The 27,238-nt window shown below is 52.2% G+C and overlaps 1 protein-coding gene across 8 annotated transcripts in view; it reads right to left on the minus strand.

Annotated features, from left to right (window-relative positions):
• The window catches only part of MYT1 (myelin transcription factor 1), a 107,082-nt gene that overhangs the window by 31,426 nt on the left and 48,418 nt on the right, over window positions 1-27,238 (minus strand). For 5 of the 8 annotated variants that reach the window (XM_064167609.1, XM_064167605.1, XM_064167604.1 and 2 more), the window contains exons 3-11: window positions 25,649-25,703; window positions 23,095-23,125; window positions 18,095-18,157; window positions 16,787-17,034; window positions 14,080-14,958; window positions 11,655-11,789; window positions 8,540-8,630; window positions 6,188-6,301; window positions 4,120-4,334 (exon numbers count right to left, since the gene is read on the minus strand). In XM_064167609.1, coding sequence (XP_064023679.1) covers window positions 4,120-4,334; window positions 6,188-6,301; window positions 8,540-8,630; window positions 11,655-11,789; window positions 14,080-14,958; window positions 16,787-17,034; window positions 18,095-18,157; window positions 23,095-23,125; window positions 25,649-25,703 — 1,831 coding nt within the window. Of the gene's footprint in view, window positions 1-4,119; window positions 4,335-6,187; window positions 6,302-8,539; window positions 8,679-11,654; window positions 11,790-14,079; window positions 14,959-16,786; window positions 17,035-18,094; window positions 18,158-23,094; window positions 23,126-25,648; window positions 25,704-27,238 lie in introns of all 8 variants that reach the window. The other 3 variants (XM_064167603.1, XM_064167610.1, XM_064167606.1) reach the window with 2 other exon arrangements.

Genomic DNA, 27,238 nt, shown 5'->3' on the forward strand with positions numbered 1-27,238 from the left:
ATGTATAAGCAGCATGGGCAGCGGTGAGAGGTTAGGGCAGGCTGCCACAGTTGACGGATCAGCAGCCAGCATGGGACAGGCAAAAGGATCATTGAGTCTTAGAACTGTTTTGGTTGGAAGAGGCTTTTAGGCTCATCAAATCCAACCATTAACCCAGCACTGCCAGGCCACCACTAAACCAGGGCACTCAGCATCACACCTACATGGCTTCAAAACCTCTCCAGGGATAGGGACCACACCACTGCTCTGGGCAACCTGGGCCAGGCCTTGATAAGCTCCTGGGGAAGAAACTATCACAGAATCAGGGAATCAAAGGATCATTAACGTTGGAAAAGTCCTCTAAGATCCTCAGGTTCAGTCATCAACCCAATATTTCCATGCCACTAAACCACAAGCTTCTGCCTTGGGGCTTGGACTGGATGATCTTTCAGGGTGTCTTCCAGCCCCTGCCATTCTGTGGTTCTGCCTGACAAGAGTGAAGCAGCAAAACAACCTTGGTTGATGTGGCTACAAGAGCAGTGTGATGGATGGATGACATGGATCTGTTGGAGAGGGGCCAGAGAAGGACCACAGAGATGATCAGAGGACTGGAGCAGCTCTCACACAAGGATAGGCTAAGAGAATTGGGACTATTCAGCCTGGAGAAGACTGTAGGGAGACCTTAGAGCAGCCTTCTAGTACCTGAAGGGGGCTACAGGAGGGCTGGGGAGAGACTTCTCAGAAGGGCATATGGTGACAGGACAAGGGGCAATGGCTTTAAAGTAGAGCAGGGTAGATTTAGGTGGGACATTAGAAAGAGGTTCTTCACTGTGAGAGTGGTGAGACACTGGAACAGGTTGCCCAGAGAAGTTGCAGACATCTCATCCCTGGAAGCATTTAAGACCATGCTGGAGGAGGCTTTGAGCAGCCTGGTCCGGTGGGATGTGTCCTTGCCATGGCAGGGGGGTTGGAACTGGATGTCTTTAAGGTGGCTTTGAGCTGATTCTCTGAATCCATGATTCCCAGCACAAACTGCTGGTAGAAGGCTCTGTAAAGCACTGCTCCTCCCAAGGACTTTGTTCCTCCTCCTGGCCTGTGTGGATAATGCATGCTGACATTAATGGGAGTTCTGCACACACAGGCAGGGGGATGTAAATCCCTCTGGAGGAAGATCTCCTTAAAAGAAGTTCTCAGTGAAAGGAACAGATTTCCCTGCTATGATTGGCAATCATATTCATCTTGTCTCTCTGATTAACTCGTTGGAGCTTTGCCCGACTGCTTCTGCTGCTGCATGGAGGCTGCTTTGCAGCCTGCTCTAATCCATGCCTGTGCAACGGGGCGAGGGCGTTTGCCAGCCCAACTGGCAGTACCCAGGGGGCTGAGATCACAGAACCATAGAATCAGTCAGGGTTGGAAGGGAGCACAAGGAGCAGCCAGTTCCAACCTCCCTGACATGCCCAGGGACACCCTACCCTAGAGCAGGCTGCACACAGCCTCAGCCATGGAGCTCCAACCACCTCCCTGGGCAACCCATTCCAGCCTCTCACCACTCTCCTGCTCAACAACTTCCTCCTCACCTCCACCCTCACTCTCCCCACCTCCAGCTTTGTGCCATTCCCCCAGCCCTGGCACTCCCTGACAGCCTCAAAAGTCCCTCCCCAGCTTTTTTGGAGCCCCCTTCAGATCCTGGCAGGCCACAAGAAGGTCACTTGGGAGCCTCCTCTGCTCCAGCCTGCACAGCCCCAACTCTTTCAGGCTGTGCTCACAGCAGAGCTGCTGCAGCCCTCTGAGCATCCTCCTGGCCCTGCTCTGGCCACACTCCAGATGTCAATTGTGATTTCACACCGTGGGCTGAGGGCTGCTTTTCCATCTCCCAAGCATCTCTCCCCCTCTAACAGACTGACAATCAGCAAACTGGGGGGGGGGGGGGGGAAATAAACGATGAGCAGAACTGGCAAGGATTATCCGAGCAGGTTTGCTGGAATGGTTTTTGCCAGAACAATTACCCTGAAAAATTCTTTGCTAAATATTGCAAATAACACAAACCTATTCAGTGGGAGAATCACTTCTGCTGGGGAACAAATTACTTTCCCATCAACCCTAACCCGGGATGACAGTGGCAGTTGTGCTCTCTGGCCTCCATCCAATTTCATTGTCTGATCCTTTGCAGATTTAGTACTGTAATAAAGGGCTGCTCCCATTGTGGTGCAGCCACCAGGATGCTTTCAAGTACCAGCACTTTTATTTATTTAATTATATGGCTGTGGGGTTGTATTTTTTTTTTTTGGGGGGGGGGGGGGGGCTCAAGAGCAGCTGCCTCAGGATTAAGCAGGATTGTGGCAGTGGGATTAGCCCAACAGAAAAGCTCTCTTGGAGGCTGCTGACTTCTGCAAAGTGGGCTCTGAAATCTTCTTTCTTCTTTGTTTTGGGGTCTGGGGTTTGTTTTTTTTTGACTTTCAAAAAGAAAGATGTCTTCAGGGGCAAGGTTGGGGGCAAAGGAAGGGAGAGGTTTGACATTGTTTTGCAGCAAGCTGTCTACTCATTCAGTTTAGAATCAGTTGGAGAGTGTGGAGTCCAAACCCCTACTCTTGCCAAAGCAGGGTCACCCAAAGCAGGTCACCCAGGAACACATCTGTATGGGTATGGAGAGTCCCCAGAGAAGGAGACTCCACAGCCTCTCTGGGCAGTCTGCTCCAGGCCTCCAGCACCCTCACACTGGGGTGAAACATCCTAGGTTCCACTTTCCATAGAACATAGAATGGTTTGAGTTGGAAGGGACCTCAAAGATCATCCACTTCCAACCCCCCTGCCATGGGCAGGGACATCTTCTGCTAGCCCAGGTTGCTCAAGGTCTCATCCAGCCTGGTCCTGAACATCTCCAGGGAGGTTGTGGAGCACAGAAGCACAGAATGTGATCTTTGATCACATTCTGTGCTTCTGTGCTCCACAACCTCCCTGGGCAATCTGTGCCAGTGTCTCCCCACCCTCAACCTGTGCCAGTGTCTCCCCACCTTCACTGCAAACAACTTCTTCCTAATATCCACTGTAAATCTGCCTCCTTCCTGCTTAAATCTATGATCCCCAAATGATCTTCCAAGCAGACAACAGTCTGCAGATTTCTTTTAGTATTTTTTTTTCCACCCCAAATGGTCAAAACTTATCCATAATTTTTCTTTTTGCAGTGTTCTTACAATGAAATTCTTTGACCAAATGTCCTCACCACTAATACATCCTGATCTATATGCTCATGTAGATGACACCCAACTAAATGAGTGCAAGGTCCATCAGCAAGGCTGGTTCTAAATGCCTCTCCTTCCTGGTTGTGTGGAATCCTTTTGTACTGCTTCAGTTTGTGGCCATTGCTCCTTAGAATCATAGAGTCAACCAGGTTGGAAGAGACCTCCAAGCTCAGCCAGTCCAACCTAGCACCCAGCCCTAGCCAATCATCTAGACCGTGGCACTAAGTGCCTCAGCCAGGCTTTGCTGTGTCACCTGCCCTAGCTGATCCTGTCTGGGATCCCTTTCAACCTTTACCAGTCTCTGTCTGTATGGTTCAGTTTCACCCAGATCCAGTGTGGACCAGTGCAAGGTCCTTGTTACAAAGCAGAGGTGGGTGACTATGACAGGGAAGAGTTGGGAAGTAGGAGCTTGGTGATCAATAGACAGCAGAGCTGGGGAGCAGAGCACAGCAGAGAAGACAAATGGGTGAAGTGGGTCATATAGAAGATGGAAGAGAAGCAAACTGTAATCCATTTAGCTTAGATGAGGAAAGGCAGATCAATAGCTATGAACTGCAGAGCAGCAGGGACCCACTGAGGACAACTGTGTAACTTATCCCACCTAAAGACATCACTCAGATTAATGCTCCCACCACTCAGTGCAATTCATCCCAAAGCCAAACCCAAAGTGACTCTCCACCAAGCAGATCTTTACTGGCAGTCATAAGCTCCTCTCTCCACCACCCAGGACCCATCTCAGCCTCCCCCATCCCCATCCTCCTTTCTCCCCATGCTTCACAGCAGTGGAGGTCAGGGTTGGGGGGGGAGAAGATCAACCCCAAAGCCACCATCCTGAGAGCCTCACAACATGCTGAGAAAAGCAGAAAATGCAGAAGCCAGCCCAGCCCTGCTCCCAACTTACATTTAAAGGCTTTAGGTGAGGTTTCGCTAGTCTGAATCTTTGGGGCAAGCATGCGTTTGCCAAAAACCTGAGCATCAAAACTTGCATAATCGAAGGTGACCTTGGAGTACTTCTCCAGCTCCTTGGCCAGGTTGGCCCGGGGGGTTGCTGGGACCATGTTGGGCCGGTAGCTTCCATACTGAGGGATCTCCAGTTGCTTCACAAAGCACATAGGCCTGAGGATGAAACGAGGAGCAAGAGTGATTTCTCGGTTCCTCGACGAGACAGCTGCTGAGAGGGGACCAAAAGTGGAGCTGCACCTTGTTTCTGAGGGTTACTGGAGGGAAAGAGGCAGTGACAGCCTTTTTTCCCCTCTCCCTCAGCATCTGGTTGGGGGTCTCAGATTTCCTTTCTATTTTTCCCCCCTTGTATTTCCTTGATTTTGATTTCTTTCTCTCTTTTTAACCAAAAGACCAAGCTGTTGATGCCAGCCCTATCAACAGCCTTGCAGGCTACCATCCCATGGCAGCATTTTCCTACAGCAGCAGAAACTTGGGCATCACTCATGGCACCCATGGAACAGAGTGGTCCACAAAGGTAGGAGGACCCCAGTTTAGTTCTGCTCCTCACCAGAGTTCCACTGCCAAGGCACCAGGGCAATGAATGGTCCATGAAGGCAGGAGGATCCCAGTTCAGCTCTGCTCCTCACCACAGCTCCATTGCCAAGGCACCAGGGCAATGAATGGTCCATGAAGGCAGAAGGATCCCAGTTCAGCTCTGATTCCCACCAGAGCTCCATTGCCAAGGCACCAGGGCAATGAATGGTCCATGAAGGCAGGAGGATCCCAGTTCAGCTCTGCTCCTCACCACAGCTCCATTGCCAAGGCACCAGGGCAATGAATGGTCCATGAAGGCAGAAGGATCCCAGTTCAGCTCTGATTCCCACCAGAGCTCCATTGCCAAGGCACCAGGGCAATGAATGGTCCATGATGGCAGGAGGATCCCAGTTCAGCTCTGCTCCTCACCACAGCAGTGAATGCTCCACAACAGCATGAAGACCCCAGTTCAGCAACACTGTCCACCACAGCTCCATTGCCAAGGTACCAGAGCCTCTTCCTTACCCTCACAGTCCCTCTTCCAGCTCCATTTCTGCTGGGCTGCCTATCATGAATCAATTTGTCCTGCATGTAAATGGTGTATAAATGGCCCATTGTTATTCTCCTTCCCATGACCCCTTTCCACCAGCAAGTCCTCAGAGCAGGAGCTCCTTGGAGGGCAGAGAATGCTCAAGATGAGCTCAGAGCACTCCACTGGAAATAAAGAAGTAATCACCCCAAAATGCTCTTTTCAAAGCATGAAGCACTGGGGTGTCTGAAGTCTTGGGGAGCAAATAAATAGATGTATCAGACCTCAACAGCTTGGTGGGGGTGCTCAGGGGACATGGGGTGGGTTTCACCCTGCTCTTGTTGCAAAATGACTAAACATGCTACAGTCCATCTGTAGCTTTGTGAAGCACAACAGCTATGGAAGTCACCATCTCTCAGGGACGTCCTTCACCTTTCTCCTGAGGTCATGGAGATGGGTGAAACAACCCAAGAAATGGGCCTTGCTTTGATGTGAGTGGCAGGTTTCTCTCCTCTGAGCCATGCAGGCTGAGGAAGAAAAGCAGCTGGACTTGGGGGAAGCTGCCAGCGAGTGATTTATGGTAGCCTGAACCTCCTCCTCCCCCCTCCCTGAGCCCACCCCACTTATAATGCTAATATAATAGCCATCACTCTCTGGCAGTTTGCATTGCAGAGCCAGAGGCACAAATGTCTTCTGCTGCACTGCTAAAACCCTTTGGCCTGTAGCCTCAGCATTAATTGATGCTACAGAAGCAATTCATTGTCCTCAATGCCCTCCCTGGGATCATCAATTAAATATCTCCCCACCTTGCCGAGACCTATGATCATAATAAGGGACTCAGCAGTATTAGGATACAGCTGGAGGGAGCTGTGATGGATGGTCTGGAGAGTGTGGGATCACAGAGAGGGGCTGGGGCAGCCTGGTTGGGGGGGGGGGGGGGTTGGGTTTCCCCATTCCATTTTACCTGAGTATTCGGTCAGAATTGGAGCTGGTCTTTGAAGGATCACCAGACTGGGTTTGTTGCTTTTCATGTGATTTGGCTAACTTTTCAGCAGCAGCAATGGGGCACCCAGATAAACTGTGGGAGAAGGAGAAAAAAAAACAGAGAGCAGAAAAGAAGAAGAAGAGAAAAGGAAGCTAAGTGTGAGAGCTGAGCACGGAGATCTTCATTTCAGGGATGAGTAAGGAGATCTTCGTTTTAGGTTGCACCAAGCCCGTGGAAAACAGTGTTTACATTTGAAAGGGCTTTTATCACCACCCTCCTCCTTTACTTTTAGTCTTGGCAAGCAGCAAAGCAGCCAGACATCGAGTGCTAAACCTCTCCAGGATGAGCTCCAGAGCATCCCTTGGCCTGGAGATGGATCAAGGAGGCAGCTTCCTCCAGGGGCAGGAGGGGCCAGGCTGGCTTCTTGAAGTGGTTTTAGCACTTCACTGACATTTTTGCTTTGGATTCTTTGGGATCTTTTGCAGGGGCTGTTTGAAGGGGGACTGCTGAGGGGCACTTGTGTGGCTGATGTGCAGGGCTGCCAGTGTGCTCTGGGGAGGTTGGAGCTGGGATGACTTCTGCCTACACACATCCTGCATGTGAGGCAGGTTCTGCTTCTTTAGGACATCTTGGCTCTTGTGGTGATCACAGAATCACAGAATGGTTTCCACTGGAAAAGCCCTTTAAGATCATCCACCTAAGGCCACCATGGCCACTAAACCATGGCCCCAGCTGCCATGTCCATGTATTTCTTGAACACCTCCAGGGCCGCTGACTCTATCACCTCCCTGGGCAGTCTGTTCTAGTACCTGAGAACCCTTTCTGGGGAGGATTTTCTTTCTTGATATCCAACCTAAACCTCTCCCAGCATAACTTGAGGCCCTTTCCTCTTGTTTTGTCACTTGTTGCATGTGAGAAGAGACCAACCCCCCCTTGCTCCATCCTCCTTTGAGTGAGTTGTAGAGGGTGATGAAGTCTCCCCTCAGCCTCCACTTCTACAGATTAAACAATCCCAGCTGCCCCATCTTGTTCTCCCCTATTATTCCTTGCCTCAGAGTCAATCCCTCCTTCACCCATCCTAGGTTACAGATTCAGAGAATCATAGAATGGTTTTAAGTTGGAAAGATTTTTTAAGACCATCCAGTTCCAACCAACCTGCCACAGGCACAGACACCTCCCACTAGCTCAGATTGATCAAAGCCTCATCCAACCTGGCCTTGAAGATTTCCAGGCTTGGAGCCTCTATAAATTCTCTGGGCAGTCTGTTCCAGTGCCTCACAATCTGGGGAAGAAGGATCACAGCAGGATCATGCTGTGGAGGGTGGTTTGGTCAAGCAGAGCTCAGCATCTTCCCAAGTTCTCTTTTTCCTCCCAACCTCTATTTTAATTCCTCAGCTCCATTTTTCACTTGGATCTCAACCCAAAATTCCCTTTTTCCCTCATGGGGAAGAATTTCTTCCTAATGTCTGATCTCAGTCCAGACTCTTCCAGTTTGAAGCCAGCATCCTTCCTCCACTCACTCCATGCTTTTACACCAAGTCCCTTTCCAGCTCTCCTGTATCCACCTTCAAATGCTGGAAGCTGCTCTAAGCCTTAAGTTTTCTGCAGGATTTTGATGCAAAGCTCTGCCCTCAGATACCTGAGGGGAGCAGGGATGCTGCTGAGCAAGGCTCTCAGGGGTGACCCCATTTGGCTTTTCTCTGGGTCCTTACTGGAATTGGGCACTTGTTCCTGAGAGCTTTTCATACCTCTCACACTGACTGCTGATCTCTGAGCTGTTCTTTCAGGCTGCTGGAGAAACAGCAGCTCAGCAAAGCTCAAATGAGTCCTTTCAGAAAGGTTTCATCCAACCTGAACTTGAACACCTCCAGGAAGGAGCATCCACAAATTCCCTGAGCAAGTAAAGCCAATGCTTTTTAGGGCTGGTTGTTCTACTTCCATCTTTGCCCTGAGCATTCCTCATTGTGGCCTTTCAGTATCTTAAGGAGGCTGCAAGAAAGCTGGGGAGGGACTTTTGAGGCTGTCAGGTAGGGATAGGACTGAGGGGAATGGAACAAAGCTGGAAATGGGGAGATTCAGACTGGATGTTAGGAAGAAGTTCTTCAGCATGAGGGTGGTGAGAGCCTGGAATGGGTTGCCCAGGGAGGTGGTGGAAGCCTCATGCCTGGAGCTGTTTAAAGCCAGGCTGGCTGAGGCTGTGGGCAGCCTGATCTAGTGTGAGGTGCCTCTGGGCATGGCAGGGGTGTTGGAACTGGCTGATCCTTGTGGTGCCTTCCAACCCTGCCTGATTCTAGGATTCTATGATCCTGGAGGAGAAGTCAAAGCTGGTACCTCCTGTGCGTGTTGCGGTTGCTGTTGACGTGACCCTGTCCTGTGCAGCCGGGCGTGGGGCATTTCAACACGTTCTCGTGCATCGCCAGGACTTCCGAGCGAGAAGGGCAAGGGGAGAGGGGAAGGGAAGCAAAAACAACTTGATAAAAATCAGAGGAAAGAAGAAGAAGAAGAAAAGAAGAAGAAGGAAAAAAAAAAAGAAAAGACAAAATCAAGCCTTGTACTTTGGTCTCTTAGGAATCAGGGAAGGTGAAATGCTGTCATTGGAATTCGTCTGCACAGAGGAAATGAAGCTTTGTGAGGCAGCAGGGCTCAGCTCAGTGGGAGGTTGGCATCTCCATGCCTAGCTTTGGGCTTTCGCCACCTTTGCTGGTCACAAACCAAGTTTCCAACCCCACAAACTCAACCCAGCCCTCTCCTGCCCATCACTGGTTTGGAGCCAGGTCTCTCAAGTTCAGGTAGTTTGAAGCAATTGAATTTGCATCCCAGCTTTTTTGTTAGGACTACTCTTTGTTTGCTTGGAGGTTCTGCTGTGTTTTCAGCTCAGCCCTAGGCTGGCATTTCCACACCCAGCTTTGGGCTTTGTCCACATTTGCTGATCACAACCTAAACCCAATCCAGCCTCTCCTGCCCATCACTGGTTTGGAGCCAGGACTCTCAATTTCATGTAGCTTGAAGCAACTGAATTTATATCTCAGCTTTAGCCTTAGGACTACTCTTTGTTTGCTTTGAGGTTTGGCTGTGTTTTTAGCTCAGCACTAGGCTGTCATTTCCTCACTCAGCTTTGGGCTTTCTCCACCTTTGTTGGTCACAAACCAAGTTTCCACCTCCACAAACCCAACTCAGACCCCTCTTGCCCATCACTGGTTTGGAGCCAGGTCTCTTAATTTCAGGTAGCTCGAAGCAACTGAATTTATATCTCAGCTTTAGCCTTAGGACTACTCTTTGTTTGCTTTGAGGTTTTGCTGTGTTTTGGGTGGTTGGTGTTGTTTTTTTCCTTTCTTTAATTTTAATCTTCAGGATTATTTTGCTTCCTGCAGCGCTGACCTTAAAAGTAAAGAGAATAATATGATTTGATTTCCTAAAGCAGCCTGCTTGGATTAGTTATGCTGGTTTTTCTTTTTCCCCTTAACATCCAAGCTCGTGTGAAGATAGTTGGGCTCACTCCTTGCTTCCTGCAGCTCTGTGTTTATGGCAGGTCTGCAACCTTTGAAATTACTGATAAGGAGAGGCCCTTTTTTTGCCTTTTTTTTTTTTCCCCAGAGGTAGGGGGAATCTATTTTGCCATTATCATAAACAGACAACACTGATTTTTATGTGTCTGTCTAGGGAAGGCTGTTACGGATGTTGGTGGAGAGGGAGAAAGAAAATCTCTCTCTGAATGTTTTTTAATTTCCTATGTATATTTATTTTCAGTAGGTTATTTTGTATGTTTTTATGGATAATCTATGAACTGCATGTTGGTAAGCACAGAACAGCTCTTTACACTGGAGGTATGCGTATTTACTTATGTGCAGAGAGGGGGGGGAGAGGAGGAGAGGGAGCGCATGAGAGAAAGAGAGAGCGAGTGAGAGAGAGCGCAAAAGCAAGCGAGCGAAAGAGAGAAAGAGAGCGAGAGAGAGAGAACGTGAGCAAAAGGGCAAGAGAGAAAGAGAGAGCGAGCAACAGAGCGAGCGAGCAACAGAGCGAGCGAGCAACAGAGCGAGCGAGCAACAGAGTGAGCGAGCAACAGAGCGAGCGAGAGAGCAGAAGAAAGTGAGAGCACGAGCAAAAGAGTGAGCAGAAGAGGGCGAGAGAGTGAATGAAAGAGCACGAGAGAAAGAGCGAGCAAGAGAGAAAGAGCAAGCAAAAGACAGAGCGAGCAAGGGGGGGGAGAGGAAGAGAGGGAGCACATGAGAGCAAGAGAGCGAGTGAGAGCGAGAGCACAAAAGCAAGCGAGCGAGAGAGAGAAAGAGAGCAAGAGAGAGAGAGTGAGAGAGAGAGAGCATGAGAAAAAGGACAAGAGAGAGAGTGATCAAGAGAGAGAGAGAACGAGAGAGCAAGAAAGAGTGAGCGAAAGAGAGCAAGAGCACAAGGGGGAGAGCGAGCAGGGGGGAGAGCGAGCAGGGGGGAGAGCGAGCAGGGGGGAGAGCGAGCAGGGGGGAGAGCGAGCAGGGGGGAGAGCGAGCAGGGGGGAGAGCGAGCAGGGGGGAGAACATGAGAGCAAGAGAGAGCGAGTGAGAGAGAGAGCGCAAAAGCAAGCGAGCGAGAGAGAGAAAGAGAGCAAGACAGTGAGAGAGAGCGTGAGCAAAAGGACAAGAGAGAAAGAGTGAGCAAGAGAGAGAGAACGAGAGAGCAAGAAAGAGTGAAAGAGAGCGAGAGCACGAGTGAAAGAGCGAGCAGAAGAGAGCGAGAGAGAGAGCGAGCAAGAGAGAGAGAGCGAGAGAGAGAAAGAGAGGAAGAAGGAGAGAAATAGACCGAGCAAAAGAGAGCACGAGCAAGGGAAAGAGCTAAAAGCCTGTGCTGACGATGCCAAGTATTTCCTGTGGAAGAACTGAATCTTGTGAACGTGACAATAATGAAAGCATGGGAGGACACCCGATGAACTCCACACATCCTCCACAGCTCCTCTCCATGCAACACCTTTGGGTAGCAAGAAGGAATGGTTTCCACTTCTTCCCAACCTGTTATCCCAAGCAGAGACAAAATACGTGTGGCCTTTCGGGATAAAGGCGAGAGCTGCTCCACCCCCCTGTGGAGGCGAGCAGTCAGTATGAAAGCTCTTTGCTTGGCAGAGAAGGGAGCTCCTTCTCCACAGGATGGTGCTAAAAATCTTTAAGAAGGGTTGTGCTTCCTCATGATCTTCCCGTGAAGAGTGGCAACACTTGGGCGGGCAGAAACATCCCAGGACAACTCGGGAAAGCACCATCCTGTGCCAGAAACTCCCTTCTACCCCCCGAGGTTTAACATCAGGCTGGTGCTGGGAGTTCACTCATCCAAAAATCACATCGCTGGGAGCTCTTTGAAACCCACACAGGGCTTGAGACAGGCTCTACCCATCGGGTGGGAAATTCCCCCTGGGAAACAAGGCTAGAGGCTCCTTTCAGCCACCCCTGCTGCCCCACCATGTACTCACTCTCGGGAGGGATCCTGTCTTTGTGCGGACAACCGGAGAGGCTGCGGTGGTGGGGGTAGAGTCCTGTCACGTGCCCGGTGCCATCACAGCCAGGAGTTGGGCATTTGATTTCTCTCTTCTCGGGTCTTGAGGGATCTAGGGATTGTGGAGAAAGGGAGGTAGGAACGGGTCTGTTGGAGATGGTCCAGAGGAGGCCCAGAAGGTGATCAGAAGGCTGGAACACCTTCTGTATAAGGATGGGATGAGTTGGGGAAGAGAGAGCTCCAGAGAGACCTCAAAGAGCCTTCCAGTACCTGAAGAGGACTACAGGAGAGCTGGAATATTTGCCATTGGAATGGGCTGCCCAGGGAGGTGGTGGAGTCATCATCCCTGGAGGTGTTGAAACAAAGCCTGACTGGGGCACTTAGTGCCATGGTCTGGTTGATTGGCCAGGGCTGGGTGCTAGGTTGTGCTGGATGAGCTTGGAGCTCTCTTCTAACCTGGCTGATTCTATGATAAGGGACTGCTCCTAAGAGCCTGTGGTGACACTGCTGTTCCAGTGAGTTCTCTGGGACCAGGGAACAGTCTCACACATGGGTCCCCCCGCTCTGGGTACAGTTCCAACACTTCATTGTAGCTTAAACACTAAAACCATCACAAGAAAGGTATATGTGCAATAGCTATGGCTCACCTGCTACAGCCACTAGAGAAACTACGGTGCTGAACAAGACACGAGAAACAATCCCAAGCAGCTCTATTGATCAAGGGGCAGGCTATACTCACCCTATCCCCCCAGCCAGCAATGCTCCTGAGATGTGTAGCTAGCAGAGCTGGTCAACTGCTGGCTCAGAAGGCAGGCATATCCCCCCTGGGAACCACACAGCATGGTGCTCAGACTGGCACTGCTCCAGCTTGCCTCCCCACACTCCTGCTTTAGGTGTGTTCAGAATTCTGTGATGTATGTCCAGTGCATCCCAGAATTCTGAACCAAGGAGAACCAAACTCCTCCTCTATTTGGAACACCACTTTTCCTCTACTGCTCATGTGCACACCTGCAAGCCTGCAAGCCCTGGTCCCATGGACCTTATCTTTAGTAACCTAGTGATTAGGGGCTTGGTGTAACTTAGAATCATAGAATCAGGCAGGGTTGGAAGGGAGCACAAGGAGCAGCCAGTTCCAACCCCCTGCCATGCCCAGGGACACCCTACCCTAGAGCAGGCTACACACAGCCTCAGCCAGCCTGGCCTCAAACACCTCCAGCCATGGGGCCTCAACCCCCTCCCTGGGCAACCCATTCCAGCCTCTCACCACTCTCCTGCTCAACAACTTCCTCCTCACCTCCAGCCTCACTCTCCCCACCTCCAGCTTTGTTCCATTCCCCCCACTCCTGTCACTCCCTGATAGCCTCAAAAGTCCCTCCCCAGGTTTTTTGTAGGCCCCCTGGAAGGCCACAAGAAGGTCCCCTGGGAGCCTCCTCTTCTCCAGCCTGCACAGCCCCAACTCTTTCAATCTGTCCTCACAGGAGAGGTGCTCCAACTTCTGATCACACACAAAGCAACTCTGCCCTCTTACAGCAGCAAGGGGCAATGGTTTGAAACCAAAGCAGGGGTGATTTAGATTGGACATTAGGAAGAAGTTCTTCACTTCTGTGAGACACTGGAATGGGTTGCCCAGAGAAGTTGTGCATGCCTCATAACTGGAAGTGTTTAAGATGAGGCTAGATGAGCCTTTGAGCAGCTTGGTGTAGTGGGACATGTCCCTGCTCACGGCAGGGGGGTTGGAACTAGATGATCTTTAAGTTCTGTTCTATGATTTTATGAAGCAGTTAATGGTTTGGAGCAAAAGAGGTGGAAAAGAAAGAAAGAAAAGTTGCCAAGGATGCTTCCCACCACTTTTCCAGTCAAATCAGGTTGTTCAGTCTGGAGAAAAGGAGGCTGAGGAAAGACCTTCTGGATCTCTACAGCTGCCTGAAAGGAGGCTGGAGACAGGTGGAGGATGGAGACAGGTGGGGGTTGGTCTCTACTCCCAAGGTACAAGTGACAGGACAAGAGGAAGTGACCTCAAGCTGCCCCAGGGGAGGTTTAAGTTGGACATGAGGAAGAATCTTTTTCCTGAAAGGTTTGTCAAAGCCTGACACAGCCTGCCCAGGGCAGTGGTGGAGTCCCTGGAGAGGTTTCAAAGCTGTGTAGGCATGGTGCTGAGGGCCATGGTTTAGTGCTGACCTGGCAGTGCTGGGTTAATGATTGGACCTAATGATCATAAAGCTCCTTCCAACCAAAATGATTCTCTGACCTCTAGGTTGTCCCCATCCCTCTGGGCATTGAGGATTCCTGCCTAAATCCCTCTATGGGTGGTGAACCTCCCCCAGCAGCCTCATTTTCAGACAGGTTCAGCCCTTTCCCTTGGGTTGGGAAGGAAGGAGACAGGTGGAGGTTCCTTGCCATACCTTTGCCGTAGTAGCTCTTGCGGATGCTGTCCACGGGTTTGTTCTGTTTCTCATCCACCTGGAAGTGCTTCACATGCTCTCCTGGCAGCCTGCCGGGCTCCCGCACGATCTTCACCTGCTCAGCTTTCAGGGCAATGGCTTGCTCCAGCAGCCCCAGGTTGCCCCTCGTCATCATGTCGTACATCTCCGACTCGTCGGTCACGGCCGACTTCTGGGAGCGGGCATCGTCGTCCTTGTCGTCGTCCGACCTCACCTCCACGATGACCGAGTACTCGGCCTTGGGGCTGAACTGCCCTTCACAGTGGCTTTTCTGGGGGTCCTGAGAAGTGTGAGGAGCTTCCTCGCAGATCACCTCGGGAGCCATCTCCTCCTCCTCTTCATCCTCCTCCTCTTCGTCCTCTTCCTCCTCCTCCTCTTCTTCTTCCTCCTCCTCCTCATCATCATCCTCCTCCTCCTCCTCCTCCTCCTCCTCCTCCTCCTCCTCTTCAGCCTCAGCCTTCTGCAGCTTGCACGCCTCCTCGCAGTTGGCATCGTCGCGGTGCTCCGGGCACAACTCACTGCTGCGCTCGCTGGTGACCTCGATGACCTCCTCCGCGTCCTCCGTCTGGATGATGATCTCCTTGTCGCACTCCTCCTCCGCCAGCTCCTCTCCCGCGTCCTCGTGGACCAAGTGCACGACGTTGGACGGTGGCTTGGAGTCCTGCAGCTCCTCCTCGGGCAGCTGCCCTTCGATGGCCAGGGTCTCCTCCGCTATCTGGCCTAGGTTGAGGAGAGAGGTGGCGATTATTTCCTGGTAGCTGCTATAGTTGGGCTTGCTGGGCCCAGGCGGGTTTGCGGCTGTGCTTTGTCCATAGTGGGCTGCTTTTCCTGGGTTTCTCTCTGAGAGAGGGAGAAGAAGGGAAAGGAGGAGGAAAGGGGGGGAAAAAGGAGGAGGAAAGGGGGGGAAAAAGGAGGAGGAAAGGGGGGGAAAAAGGAGGAGGAAAGGGGGGGAAAAAGGAGGAGGAAAAGGGGGGGAAAAAGGAGGAGGAAAGGGGGGGGAAAAAGGAGGAGGAAAGGGGGGGAAAATGGAGGAGGAAAGGGGGTGACAAAGGAGGAGTAAAGTGGGGGAAAAAGGAGGAGGAAAGGGGGGGAAAAAGGAGGAGGAAAGGGGGGGAAAAAGGAGGAGGAAAGGGGGGGGGAAAAAGGAGGAGGAAAGGGGGGGAAAAAGGAGGAGGAAAGGGGGGGGGGGAAAAAGGAGGAGGAAAGGGGGGGCAAAAGGGGGGTGGAAGGGGGGGGGAAAAAGGAGGAGGAAAGGGGGGGAAAAAGGAGGAGGAAAGGGGGGGGAAAATGATGAGGAAAGGGGGGGGAAAAGGAGGAGTAAAGGGGGGGAAAAAGGGAGGAGGAAAGGGGGGGGAAAAAGGAGGAGGAAAGGGGGGGGAAAAGGAGGAGGAAAGGGGGGGGAAAAAGGAGGAGGAAAGGGGGGGGAAAAAGGAGGAGGAAAGGGGGGGGAAAAGGAGGAGGAAAGGGGGGGAAAAGGAGGAGGAAAGGGGGGGGAAAGGAGGAGGAAAGGGGGGGGGAAAAGGAGGAGGAAAGGAGGGGGGAAAAGGAGGAGGAAAGGGGGGGGAAAAGGAGGAGGAAAGGAGGGGGGAAAAGGAGGAGGAAAGGGGGGGGAAAAGGAGGAGGAAAGGGGGGGGGAAAAAGGAGGAGGAAAGGGGGGGAAAAAGGAGGAGGAAGAAAGAGGGGGAAAACAAAGAAAAGAACAAAAAGGAGGAAAAAACAAAGGGAGAAAAGTGGAAAAAAGAGGAAAATAAAATAATAATTTAAAAGGATAAGAAGAAGAAGAAAAAGGAAATGGGCAACCAGAAGAAGAAAAGGAGCAGAGAGCAGAAAAGGGGGGAAAGAAAAGGAAAATGAAAAGGAGGTTAAGATAAAAAGAGGAAAATGAAAGGAAAAGAGGATAAGGAGAAAATAGAAAGAGAGGAAAAGGAGAAGGGAGGAGAAGGGAGGAAGGGAAAAAGGGAAGAAAAGAGAGGAAGAGAGGCAGAAAAGGGAGGAAAAGAAGGTAATTGTGTAGGCTCATCAGCACTTCTGTCTTACTTGAGCTTAACTGAAAGCAGAGCCTGGCCCTTTGGCTGTTCTAGCCTGCAGCAGCCCCAGGGATTGCCCTTGGGAAGGGTAGGTAAAACAGGGATTTCCACCTGGAAGCTTCCATGGGGCTCAGGTGCACACAGCTTCCCAGCCCCCAGGCTGTCAGCAGCCATCTCATCCCTCACTCCCAGTGCTCCCCAGACCATGGGCTTCAAGCCAGTCAGTTCCATGTCCTTCTTGTGCTGGGGGCTCCAGAACTGCACTCAGTACTGCAGGTGGGGTCTGAGGAGAGCAGAGCAAAGGGGCAGAATCCCCTCCCTTGCCCTGCTGCCCACACTGCTCTTGCTGCAGCCCAGCACAGGGTTGTGTCTGGGCTGCACTCACGCTGCAGGATCACGCTGAGCTTTCCATCACCCCAGACCCCCAGGTCCTTTTCCTCAGGGCTGCTCTCAGCCATTCCCCACCCAGCCTGCACCCACCCAGGTGCAAGACCTTAGAGGTCTTCTCCAACCCAAACAATTCAGTGGTTCTATGACCTGTCCTGTGCACCACCCAGCAGAGCTGTGACTCCTGGCTACGAACACTCCCTGCCCTTTCTTCACCTGCAGAACACAGCTCTGCCATCACTAACAAGAAGTACCTTCAGGCAGCTCGGGGCTGTGGGTCTCCTCCTGCTCCGCCGCCTCTGCCTCATCCTCCTCCAGCGTCCCCTCGGACTCCTCGGAGCCAGACTCCTCCTTGGCCTCAGCTTCCTCGCTGCCATCGCTGTCAACGTTGTAGCCTTCATCCAGGGCCAGCTTGAGTGGATGGGATTTTCTCTTTGACACCAGATGTTCAGCCTCTGCATCCTGGAGCTTCCTCTTCTTTGCCAGAGGGCAGCTTTGTAAACTGCAGATGGGATCAATGAGCAGAGCAGACATTGCCCAGTGAGAAAGGCACAGCTATGGTGCCCTAGCTGGTTAGGCAAAGGTGAGTGGGACAAATGCCAAGAACCAAATCCAGCCAGCAGCCCAGATTTTAGCTGCTTTGACCCTTTCTGGCCAGAAAATCTGCTCCTTGAGCTTGACATTGAGTATCTACATCAACTTAAGGGACCTCACTCCATCAGTCTAACCCATGGGCAGCTGTTGTCCAACACCAATAGCTCCCAGCACCACTTTTGGTGATGATTGCCTCAAATGCTGGGTTCAGTTTTGGGCCACTCACTGCAAAGACATTCAGGGGCTGGAGTGTGTCCAGACAAGGGCAACAAAGCTGGTAAAGGGTCTGGAGAACAGGGCTGAGGAGGAGCAGCTGAGGGAGCTGGGGTTGTTCAGCCTGGAGAAAAGGAGGCTGAGGGGAGACCTTCTGCCTCTTTACAGCTCCCTGAAAGGAGACTGGAGCCAAGTGGAGGTTGGGCTCTTCTCCCAAGGAACAAGTGACAGGACAAGAGGAAACAGCCTCAAGTTGCTCCAAGAGAAGTTTAGCTTGGACATGAGAAACATTTTCTTCCCCTTTTAGAGTTGAAACCAGACAGGAGATGCAGAACCTGCCCCTGGGCCACTTCCACCAGCTGCTGAGAGGACACTGTTACAGGGTGAGAGAACCACCAGCCAAGGTTGGCAAGACCCCAGAGTCAGCCAACGTTCTCTCACCTTCCTCCTCATCTGTAGAGGCACTGAGCAGACCAAAATGTCTGCCCACCAATAGCTCCCAGCAACCCCAGGCCCTCATGCCAGGCTCTCCCATCCTGCTTTGGGGTCTGTGGGAAGTCTACTGTCAGCTTGCTGAAGCAGATCCCCCAGGATCCCTCATGGACTGGTGAAGAAACAGAACTGGCCTCTTTGGAAGGCAGGTCAAGCAAGTTGGGTTGCTGCTCCAGATCAGCCTCTCTCCATTGAGCCTGTATCTTTGACCTTCTTGCTGGTATCTTTCCACCCCCCCACCCCCACCCCTGACCCAGCCTCACCTTCTGTGTCTTGCGTACTTCCCACGGATGTGTCCTGAGCCGTTACAGCCTGGGGTTGGACAGCTTGGGAGGGAAACAAGCAACCATCAGGAACAGCAAGAGGGCCTTGGAGATGACAGGCTGGAGAAGTGGGCACAAGCCAACCTCAGGAGGTTCAACAAGACCAAGTGCAAGGTCCTGCAGCTGGGTCAAGGCAATGCCAAGCACAAACGCAGGCTGGGCAGTGAGTGGCTGAAAGCAGCCCTGAGGAGAGGGACTTGGGAGTGCTGCTGGAGGAGAAGCTCAGCAGGAGCCAGCAGTGTGCACTTACAGCCCAGAGAGCCAAGCAGAGCCTGGGCTGCAGCAGCAGCAGTGTGGCCAGCAGGGCCAGGGAGGGGATTCTCCCCCTCTGCTCTGCTGAGACCCCACCTGGAGTCCTGCATCCAGCTCTGGAGCCCCTGGGACAAGAGGGCTGTGGAGATGCTGGAGAGTGTCCAGAGCAGGGCCAGGAGGATGCTCAGAGGCTGCAGCAGCTCTGCTGTGAGCACAGACTGAAAGAGTTGGGGCTGTGCAGGCTGGAGAAGAGGAGGCTCCCAGGGGACCTTCTTGTGGCCTTCCAGCATCTGAAGGGGGCTACAAAAAAGCTGGGGAGGGACTTTTGAGACTGTCAGGGAGTGCCAGGAGTGGGGGGAATGGAGCAAAGCTGGAGGTGGGGAGAGTCAAGCTGGAGTTGAGGAGGAAGTTGTTGAGCATGAGAGTGGCGAGAGGCTGGAATGGGTTGCCCAGGGAGGTGGTTGAGTCCCCATGGCTGGAGGTGTTTGAGGCCAGGCTGGCTGAGGCTGTGTGCAGCCTGCTCTAGGGTAGGGTGTCCCTGGGCATGGCAGGGGGGTTGGAACTGGCTGCTCCTTGTGCTCCCTTCCAATCCTGCCTGCTTCTGTGATTCTGTGTCATTTTTAAGTACAAGTGTGGAAAGCCTGCTCAGCTAAGGAGGTTCCTGTGAGCAAGGACCAAAACTACCCCAAGAGGGGAGAGGATTTCCTTCAGAAGGTTCAGCCTGTCCCTCGGAGTTCCAAATGAGAAGGGCAGGAGAGCAGCTTTGCAGCCTGCTAAGAATTAATGAAATGACTCACCCCATTTAATTAGATGAATGGTTCATTATAGTTTTATGATGATGTTTAATTAAAGCTTTGCATGTGTAAGAGCAAGCTCTTAAAAAGGAGACAACTGCTGCTCCCTCCCCCCAGCACCACCACCACGCTTCACAGCAGCACTGGTGTGGGAGGAAAACAGGAGGAGACCTTCTCAATGATGAGCAATAGCTAAAGGGTGAGGGGCAAGAGGATGGGGCCAGACTCTTCTCAGTGGTGCCCAGGGACAGGACAAAGGGCAGTGGGCACAAAGTGGAAGGCAGGAGATTCCATCTGAGCAGGAGGAGGGTGTGAGGTGCAGAGCTGAGGGGCCTGGAGCCTCTCTGTGAGGAAGAAAGGCTGAGAGCCCTGGGGATGGTGAGCCTGGAGAAGGGCAGCCTGAGAGGGGAACTGAGCAGTAGCCAAAGGGCAAGCGTGAAGAGGATAGAGATGGACTCTTTGGTAGTGCCCAGCCACAGCATAAGAGGCAATGGACACAAACTGCAACCCAGGAGGTTCCATCTGAGCAGGAAGAAAAGCTGCTTTGGTGGGAGGGTGCAGAGCCCTGGAGCAGGCTGCCCAGAGAGGTTGTGGAGTCTCCTCTGCAGAGCTCCCAACTCCCCCTGGCCATTGTGCTCCTGGGCAAGCTGCTGTGGGTGCCCTGCTTTAGCAGGGGGTGTTGGACTGGATAATCTCCAGAGGTCCCTTCCAACCCCACCATGCTGGGATCCTGTTGCAAAGATTTCCCCTTGTTTAGTGGCTTTTCAGGCACTTGGAGTTCCTTGCACTAAATGGGTGGCTGTCTGGAAAGAGCAGGATGGAGACTTTCACCAGAGCACCTGGGTGGAGGTCACTAGGAACAGATTTCCCTGAAAGCACCTCAAAGCCTCACTTTTGAGGGAACAGATGGGATTTAGGTGACCAGATCTCCCCAGATCCCTACATTAGCCCCTGCTGCTGAGCAGAAGAGGATGAGTTAAAGACTTCCAAGGAGCTCTGGGCCCTGGTCCTGCCCTGAAGGTGTAATTAGTCCCAGCTCCAGCAGCTCTAAGGGCTCCAGATAAGAAGCATTAAAGCAAACATTTTCTGGCAAAACCAGATTACAGCATTGATTATGGGATACCCAAGTGACTTGCTTGACATCTGAGGAATTCCGGAGTCGTGTAGGATTAATAACCTCATTTAGCACCGTATCACCCTCAGCCCGGGAAGCTGGAAGTGCTAATGAAATCTCTTGATGACAGTGCAAAGGGAGGAGGCATCACCAGCCCGGAGGGGATCTGGCCAGCCTCTTATTCTTGCAGTAAAAGACAGGGGACAACATTAAACAGGACCAAGTGGCAAATCAGGCTTTAGGGACTCAGAGTTCCTCTCTCAGCAGAGCTCAGCCTTTGCAGAAAGCTCAGGATCAGGAAGGTCTGAGCAGGCTGATGGATGCAGGAGTGCTGGGTGCACTCGTGGGTTACTCATGGGCTCAGCTCTCCAGAACACCAAGCACAAGTCAGATGACTGTGTTCAGAGAATATGGTTCAGCCCAAAAACAAGGGGCTGCTGAGGTCAGGGGAGGAGGAACCTTTCCTTCAGGGAGACTGCTCTGCTTTGGTTTAGCAAAGCTATGAGGACAAGTGATGGCAGCATGTCCCCAGAAGGGGCATGGTTTGCTAGATGGGCTGTCTGTAAGCTGCACCTCCTGGTCCCTCTGAGATGAAGTTCTCCCTTCTTCTGAGATAAAGTTCTTTTCTGCCAGGCATCTGGTGACAGAGCAAGAGGACACAGGCTCAAGCTGCACCAGGGCAGGTTCAGGCTGGATGTTAGGAAGAAGTTCTTCACAGCAAGAGTGATTGCCATTGGAATGGGCTGCCCAGGGAGGTGGTGGAGTCCCCATCCCTGGAAGTGTTTAAAAAGAGGCTGGATGAGGCACTTAGTGCCAGGGGTTAGTTCATTAGAAGGTGCTAGGTTGGACTCAATGATCTTGAAAGTCTTTTCCAACCAGATTAATTCTGTCATTCTTCCTGCTGCTGCCTTTGCTTATGGCTTGTTTTCAACCCAAGATACTGAGCATCCTCCAACACTGTGGCTTGGCAGATGGCTGCCAGGTGGTTTTGGGGGCATCCTCCAACACCATGGCTTGGTAGATGAGCTACCAGGTGGTTTTGGGAGCATCCTCCAACACCATGGCTTGGTGGATGGGCTACCAGGTGGTCTTGGGGGCAAACATGCTCACTAACCCCAGGAAAACAGTCGAGGTCACCGAGAAAATGATCTCCTCCCACTAAGGTGCATGATCAGAAGAGGGAGCTCCCTGCTTTGCTCTGCTGGCAAGTTGAAAGTCTATTTAATTTCAATTACCCCCAGTCGGGACTGAGGCTGCTCTGTCCTGGGCAGCCCCAGACACACTTTGAGTGCCAGCCCACTCAAAGACAGAGCAGTGTTTATGTTACCAGACACTTGCCTGGAAATAAAAAGAAGAGCCTTGTTCAGTGGGGAACAAGAGCAGCTCTGAGGAAGATGCTGCAGGCTTTGCTAAGCTCTCCTGAATCGATACAAACTGATTCCAGCCTGGTTTTTGTGATGTGGAGAAATGAAGCCTGCAGTAAAAGCCAAACAGGAAAGATCCAAGTGATTCAGCACTGAGGCTTCCCAAAGCAGGTGACAATTTGGGATGTCTCTGGCTTCAGTGTGTGGAGGTGATGCCTGCCGTGCTCTGGGCCAGGCTTTTCCCTGCTCTCCTCTGGGGAGGTTTAAATTATTTGGGCAGGAATCCCAAAAAGGGAAACGAGGCTTTGAGGTCTATTAAAGCAAGCTTGCTTGCTTGCTTCCTTCCTTCCTTCCTTCCTTCCCTGCAAGAGCCACCACACCAACCTGCTCTCCCTCTCTCCTCAGCCTTCCTAGGTTTGACAAAAGGGGCCTCTTATTGTCATGCAGACGATGTCCTGCTTCCAATTAGTCGATTAATCGTCCAGCTATTCAGGCAATTAGGTGACAGCTGCAGAGATGGCTTTGTGGAGCACTCGGTCCTGCCCCTTCTATATGTCACCTGCTCCAATTACCACCTCCACTCAAGTGTTCAGCAATAAAAGTTGGAGAAGTGGCATGGCCACTGCTGGCTCCTCCCGGAGTGACAGGAGAGCAGGGATGCTCTGGAATGGGGTTGGTTAAGGTCCAATTGCTCTCTGACACACACAGGGCTAAGGCAGGCTGCTAGGAAAGGATGCCCCTGCTATTAGTGCCTGTCCAGGTTAAAGACTCCTACACCTCTTCCATAAGCCCTTGTGCAAGGTTTAAAGGGAGCTTAGAGGTGGAGGAGTCTGCTGCTTCTAATGAGATGCTCTGAAGGGCTGCAGAGGCTCCTTCCAGCTCTCCTGGCTGCTGCTCTTAACGTGCCAGCACTGCTGAATGAGTGGCAGCAAGACCTTGGTGGTTCTCCAGGGGTCATAGGGGCAAAGGAGGAGCATCTGGCATGAGAACTGGGGTTACACAACATTGGTTAGGGGCAAAAGGAGGATGTAAAATAGATGGGAAAGAAAGTCAGGTTAGTAGGATGGCTCTAGTGATCCTGCAACAAAAACATGTGAGCACTGGGGTCTGCTGGGGTTTAAATCAGGGGTGGGAGAGGGGATGGGTGGAGAGTCTTCAGTCTGACCCATCCAGACCTCATGTTCTCATCCCTTTAACTCCTGTGGTTCCTCTAGTGCGTGTTGTCGACTGCTGCCTCAAGGACTTGGACACAACGAGGTGACCCCCAGCAAGACCTCCTCCACTCCATTAGTTCCATCAGTTTGTTCCTCTCATCCAGACTCTCAAAACTGCAAGGACCTGTTTGGCTTCACTCAAGGCATTCCCAGCACAGCACCTCCCCTCCCTCCCACCGCTGAGGAGGAGCAGAGTCCTTACCTCACCTCCTGGCCGATGAGCTCCGTGGGCACTGGGCAAGATGCAGCAATGGAAACAAACACAAGGTCAAAACCATAACAGGAGTACCCAGCCCCCCTGAGACATCTCCCTGCTCTGGGTGGGGGGGTCCTCTTCTTCCTGCAGCTGGGCTTCTGCTGTCTCCTCAGGAATCCCATGTGAAAAAGAAGGGACAAATCTATCGTGATGCCAGCCTGGGGTAAACTATCATCCTGCCTTGAAAGTCCTCCTCCCTGAGCTTCGTTTCAAGCATGTGAGCCTGCAGCATCAGGGACTACCTCTGTGTGTCCAGAGAAGGACAGCAAAGCTGGGGAAGTGCCTAGAGAGCAGGCCTGGTGAGGAGCAGCTGAAGGAACAGAGGCTAAGTCTGGAGAAGAGGAGGCTAAGGGGAGACCTCATCACTCTCTACTACTCCCTGAAAGGAGGTTATGGTGAAGTAGGCATTGGTCTCATTTCCCTTGTCAGGTCATAAATGGAGAGGAAGTGGCCTGAAATTGTGCCAGGGGAGGTTTAGATTGGTGATTAAGAACAAGAGTGGTCAGGGATTGGAACAGGCTGCCCAGGGTGGTGATGGAGTCACTGTCCCTGGAGGTGTTCAAGAAACCTGTGGACATGGCACCTGGGGGCATGCTTTAATGGCTGTGGTGGTCTTAGCTTGCTGGTTGGACTTGATCTTCAAGGTCTTTTCTACCCCAAACTGTTCTACAGTGACTTTAAAGTGAGGGAGCCCTGCAGATGTACATATAAACAGCTTCAAAGTACAAACCAATCTCTCTCATGCCTTCTCTACCTTTGCCTTTAGATTCTGCTTCTCAGTCACTTTTTGCACCACTCAGGAACAATTTGCTGCAGTGGCCACGTTCACCTCTGCCACATCTGCAACCTACAGGGCATTTTTATCCTCCCCTTGTTGCAACAGGCTGGTGTGTGAGCCCCTGCCCACGCTCAGACACGTCACAGGGGATGCAATACTGAGCTTTCAGGCTACTCTGTAGAGGTTTTTAAGGGATCATTCCTCATTTGTGAACAAGAGGACATCCTGCTGCTTACACTAGCGAGACACAGCATCACCACATGGCTCCTGAAACCTTCCAGCCAGCCAGGAAGTCAAATAATCAGGAGGAGAAGAAAGCAAGCCAACAGCCCACCACACAAGTCTGCATTTGCCCAGGCTGAAACCCCATAATGTGTCTGCTCAATTTGTTTGAGCTAATTGGGTTTCCTGGGATCCAGCTCTCAGTGGGATGACTCAGAAGCTTCAACAAACTGGAGGCAGTGGCAAGTCCCAGGGTGTCTGTGAGGAATTACCTTTGCACAGGGAGAAACCCAGATCCCAGCACGGGGAAGGCAGAAAAACGAACAGGGTCAGGGCATGCTCATTAGCAGCCTGAGCAAGCACCTTTCTGTACCTGGCACAAAGGAATGAGCCTCCAGTAGGGCCTGGCTCAGCAAAACTGGCAGCATCTGGGCTTGGTTAGTGAAAGGATGTGCGTGGTGAGAAAGGGCAGAGGGCGAGGAGGAGGGAAGGGAAGGGGAGCAGAGGGCGAGGAGGAGGGAAGGGAAGGGGAGCAGAGGGCGAGGAGGAGGGAAGGGAAGGGGAGCAGAGGGCGAGGAGGAGGGAAGGGAAGGGGAGCAGAGGGCGAGGAGGAGGGAAGGGAAGGGGAGCAGAGGGCGAGGAGGAGGGAAGGGAAGGGGAGCAGAGGGCGAGGAGGAGGGAAGGGAAGGGGAGCAGAGGGCGAGGAGGTAGGTGTGACCCAGCTGCATAGGTGAAGCTGCAGTCATCACACTCTTTCAGCCAGTCCTACTCATTCCTCACTTCCAGCCACCTTTGCAATTCATCACATCCAGGGCCACAAGATGGAACCAAAACAGAGAGGTCAGTCCAGAACTGACCCACATGGCCAAGGTATCAGCCAAGCTGACAGCCAGCACTCTGTATCCAAGCTCCTCACCTCCTCCCAGGATAGACACATGCAAAGGCAGACCCAGATGGCTTCTTCCAGGTTTGACAGATAAACAGTACCCAATCTCTGCATTAATGAGTCATTTGTCCTCGGATCCCTGCCAGGGATGGCCCCGTTTGCTTCTCCAGCCTGCACCACTTCTGCCAGGCGCTCTCAGATGTGCAACTTCAAAGCCTCTGGCAGAGTGTGCATGATGAAAGCCCTGGGAGCTGATCTGAAGCTCCAGCAATTGCCATCCCCCTAAAGCAAAACATGCAAGGGGCCTTTTTCCCCCCCCCACCCCCTTCCCCTCCTCTTTTTTGTCCTCTTCCCCTGGATATAGGGGATGAGGGTTAAATACTTTGAGGACCTGTAAAGGTTTGTGGTTGGGAGTTCTCCATGTGTGAGGCTAAGTTTCAGTGGGGTTAGACTAAATGAGCTCCAGAGGTCCTTTCTAAACCCCCCACCATGCTGGGATTCTAGGTGGGGCACTGAGCATAGTTTAAGGAGTTAAGCCTGAAGAACCTAAGCCTGTTTGGAAGAAGCAAAGTGCAGGTGTGGACATCCCCAGGCCACGACAAGCAGCTGCTCACCTCTGACAGACTTGGATCGGGTGCGTGCTCTCTTGTCATCATGTTCTAAACTCATCTGGAATGGAAAAGGAAAAGATAATTGGTGAAAGATAACAAGAAAAATGCTGTCAAAGGACAATCTTGCACGTGGCTGTGGCTCTCCTCCCTGCTCACTAGTGAGAGGGCAAGAGGAAACCATAAAATCAGGTAGGGTTGGAAGGGACCACAAGGATCAGCCAGTTCCAACCCCCTGCCATGCTCAGGGACACCTCACACTAGAGCAGGCTGCCCACAGCCTCAGCCAGCCTAGGAAAAGGGGCATTTATGGACTGTTTGATCTCTCTTTGGGTACCACGAGGCACTTGCAGAGGGCTCAGCAGTGCTGGCAACGCTGCCCTGACTGGGAAGGAGCTGGGATCATTTCCCAGCGTGGCTCAGCAGCCATGACCACCACTGCCATCCCTTCTCCTGGCTGTTCTCTTGCAGTCAGAGCCTGCTGCCCACTCTTTTGCCTCCTCGGAAGCTGATGAGCAGGAAGTGCCAGAGGAGAACTTTGAAGAACGAAAGTACCCAGGGGAAGTTACTTTAACCAACTTCAAGCTTAAATTCCTCTCCAAGGACATCAAGAAGGAGCTGCTCACGTGAGTCTTGCCTTCCTGTCTCTTCCTCCAGACTGCACAGCCACCTCTCCTATGAGCACAGACTGAAAGGGTTGGGGCTGTGCAGGCTGCAGAAGAGGAGGCTCCCAGGGGACCTTCTTGTGGCCTTTCAGGATTTGAAGGGAGCTACAAAAAAGCTGGGGAGGGACTTTTGAGGCTGTCAGGGAGTGGCAGGAGTGGGGGGAATGGAGCAAAGCTGGAGGTGGGGAGAGTGAGGCTGGAGGTGAGGAGGAAGTTGTTGAGCAGGAGAGTGGTGAGAGGCTGGAATGGGTTGCCCAGGGAGGTGGTTGAGGCCCCATGGCTGGAGGTGTTTGAGGCCAGGCTGGCTGAGGCTGTGTGCAGCCTGCTCTAGGGTAGGGTGTCCCTGCCAATGCCAGGAAGGTTGAAACTGGTTGATCCTCGTGGTCCCTTCCAACCCTGACTGATTCTGTGATTCTGTGAACCCCTCACCACGCAGCTGAGCTGATCTCATGCCTGAGGAGAGCAACTTCTCATGCAGTGCCCTAAAGAGCAACCTCTTCTCTCTGGTTAAATCTGACACAAAGAGGGTTGCATCTAAATAACCCCTTCTACATGGACATCAAACAGGAGGGTCTGCAGGGAATAGCAGGCATGAATAAGTAACATCAGAGACTTCAAAGTGCTCGAGATTAATTAAACATCACAACATGCCACAAGGTAGCAGAAGGCTGAAGTGCAGCCACCTCTGGGGTACAGCACAGGCTCCGAACTGGGGAGGGGGGGGGAGAGCTTTGAAATCAGGCTGTGTCTGGAGGTGGAACAGCCAAAGCAGGAGACCTCCACAAGAGGGCAAGAAGCTGTGGTTCAGAATAATAGAAGAGGGCTTTGTTAAAGCTTGTCAGCCAAGCTGCTGGGGTGGGCAAAGAGTTGGGTTTCTGTCCTGCCTGCGTCACAGATGCTCTCTGTGCAGCAAGTGCCAAGGATCAGTGTG

Source organism: Pogoniulus pusillus, chromosome 29 (assembly GCF_015220805.1).
Source record: "Pogoniulus pusillus isolate bPogPus1 chromosome 29, bPogPus1.pri, whole genome shotgun sequence".
Classification (NCBI taxonomy): Eukaryota; Metazoa; Chordata; class Aves; order Piciformes; family Lybiidae; genus Pogoniulus; species Pogoniulus pusillus.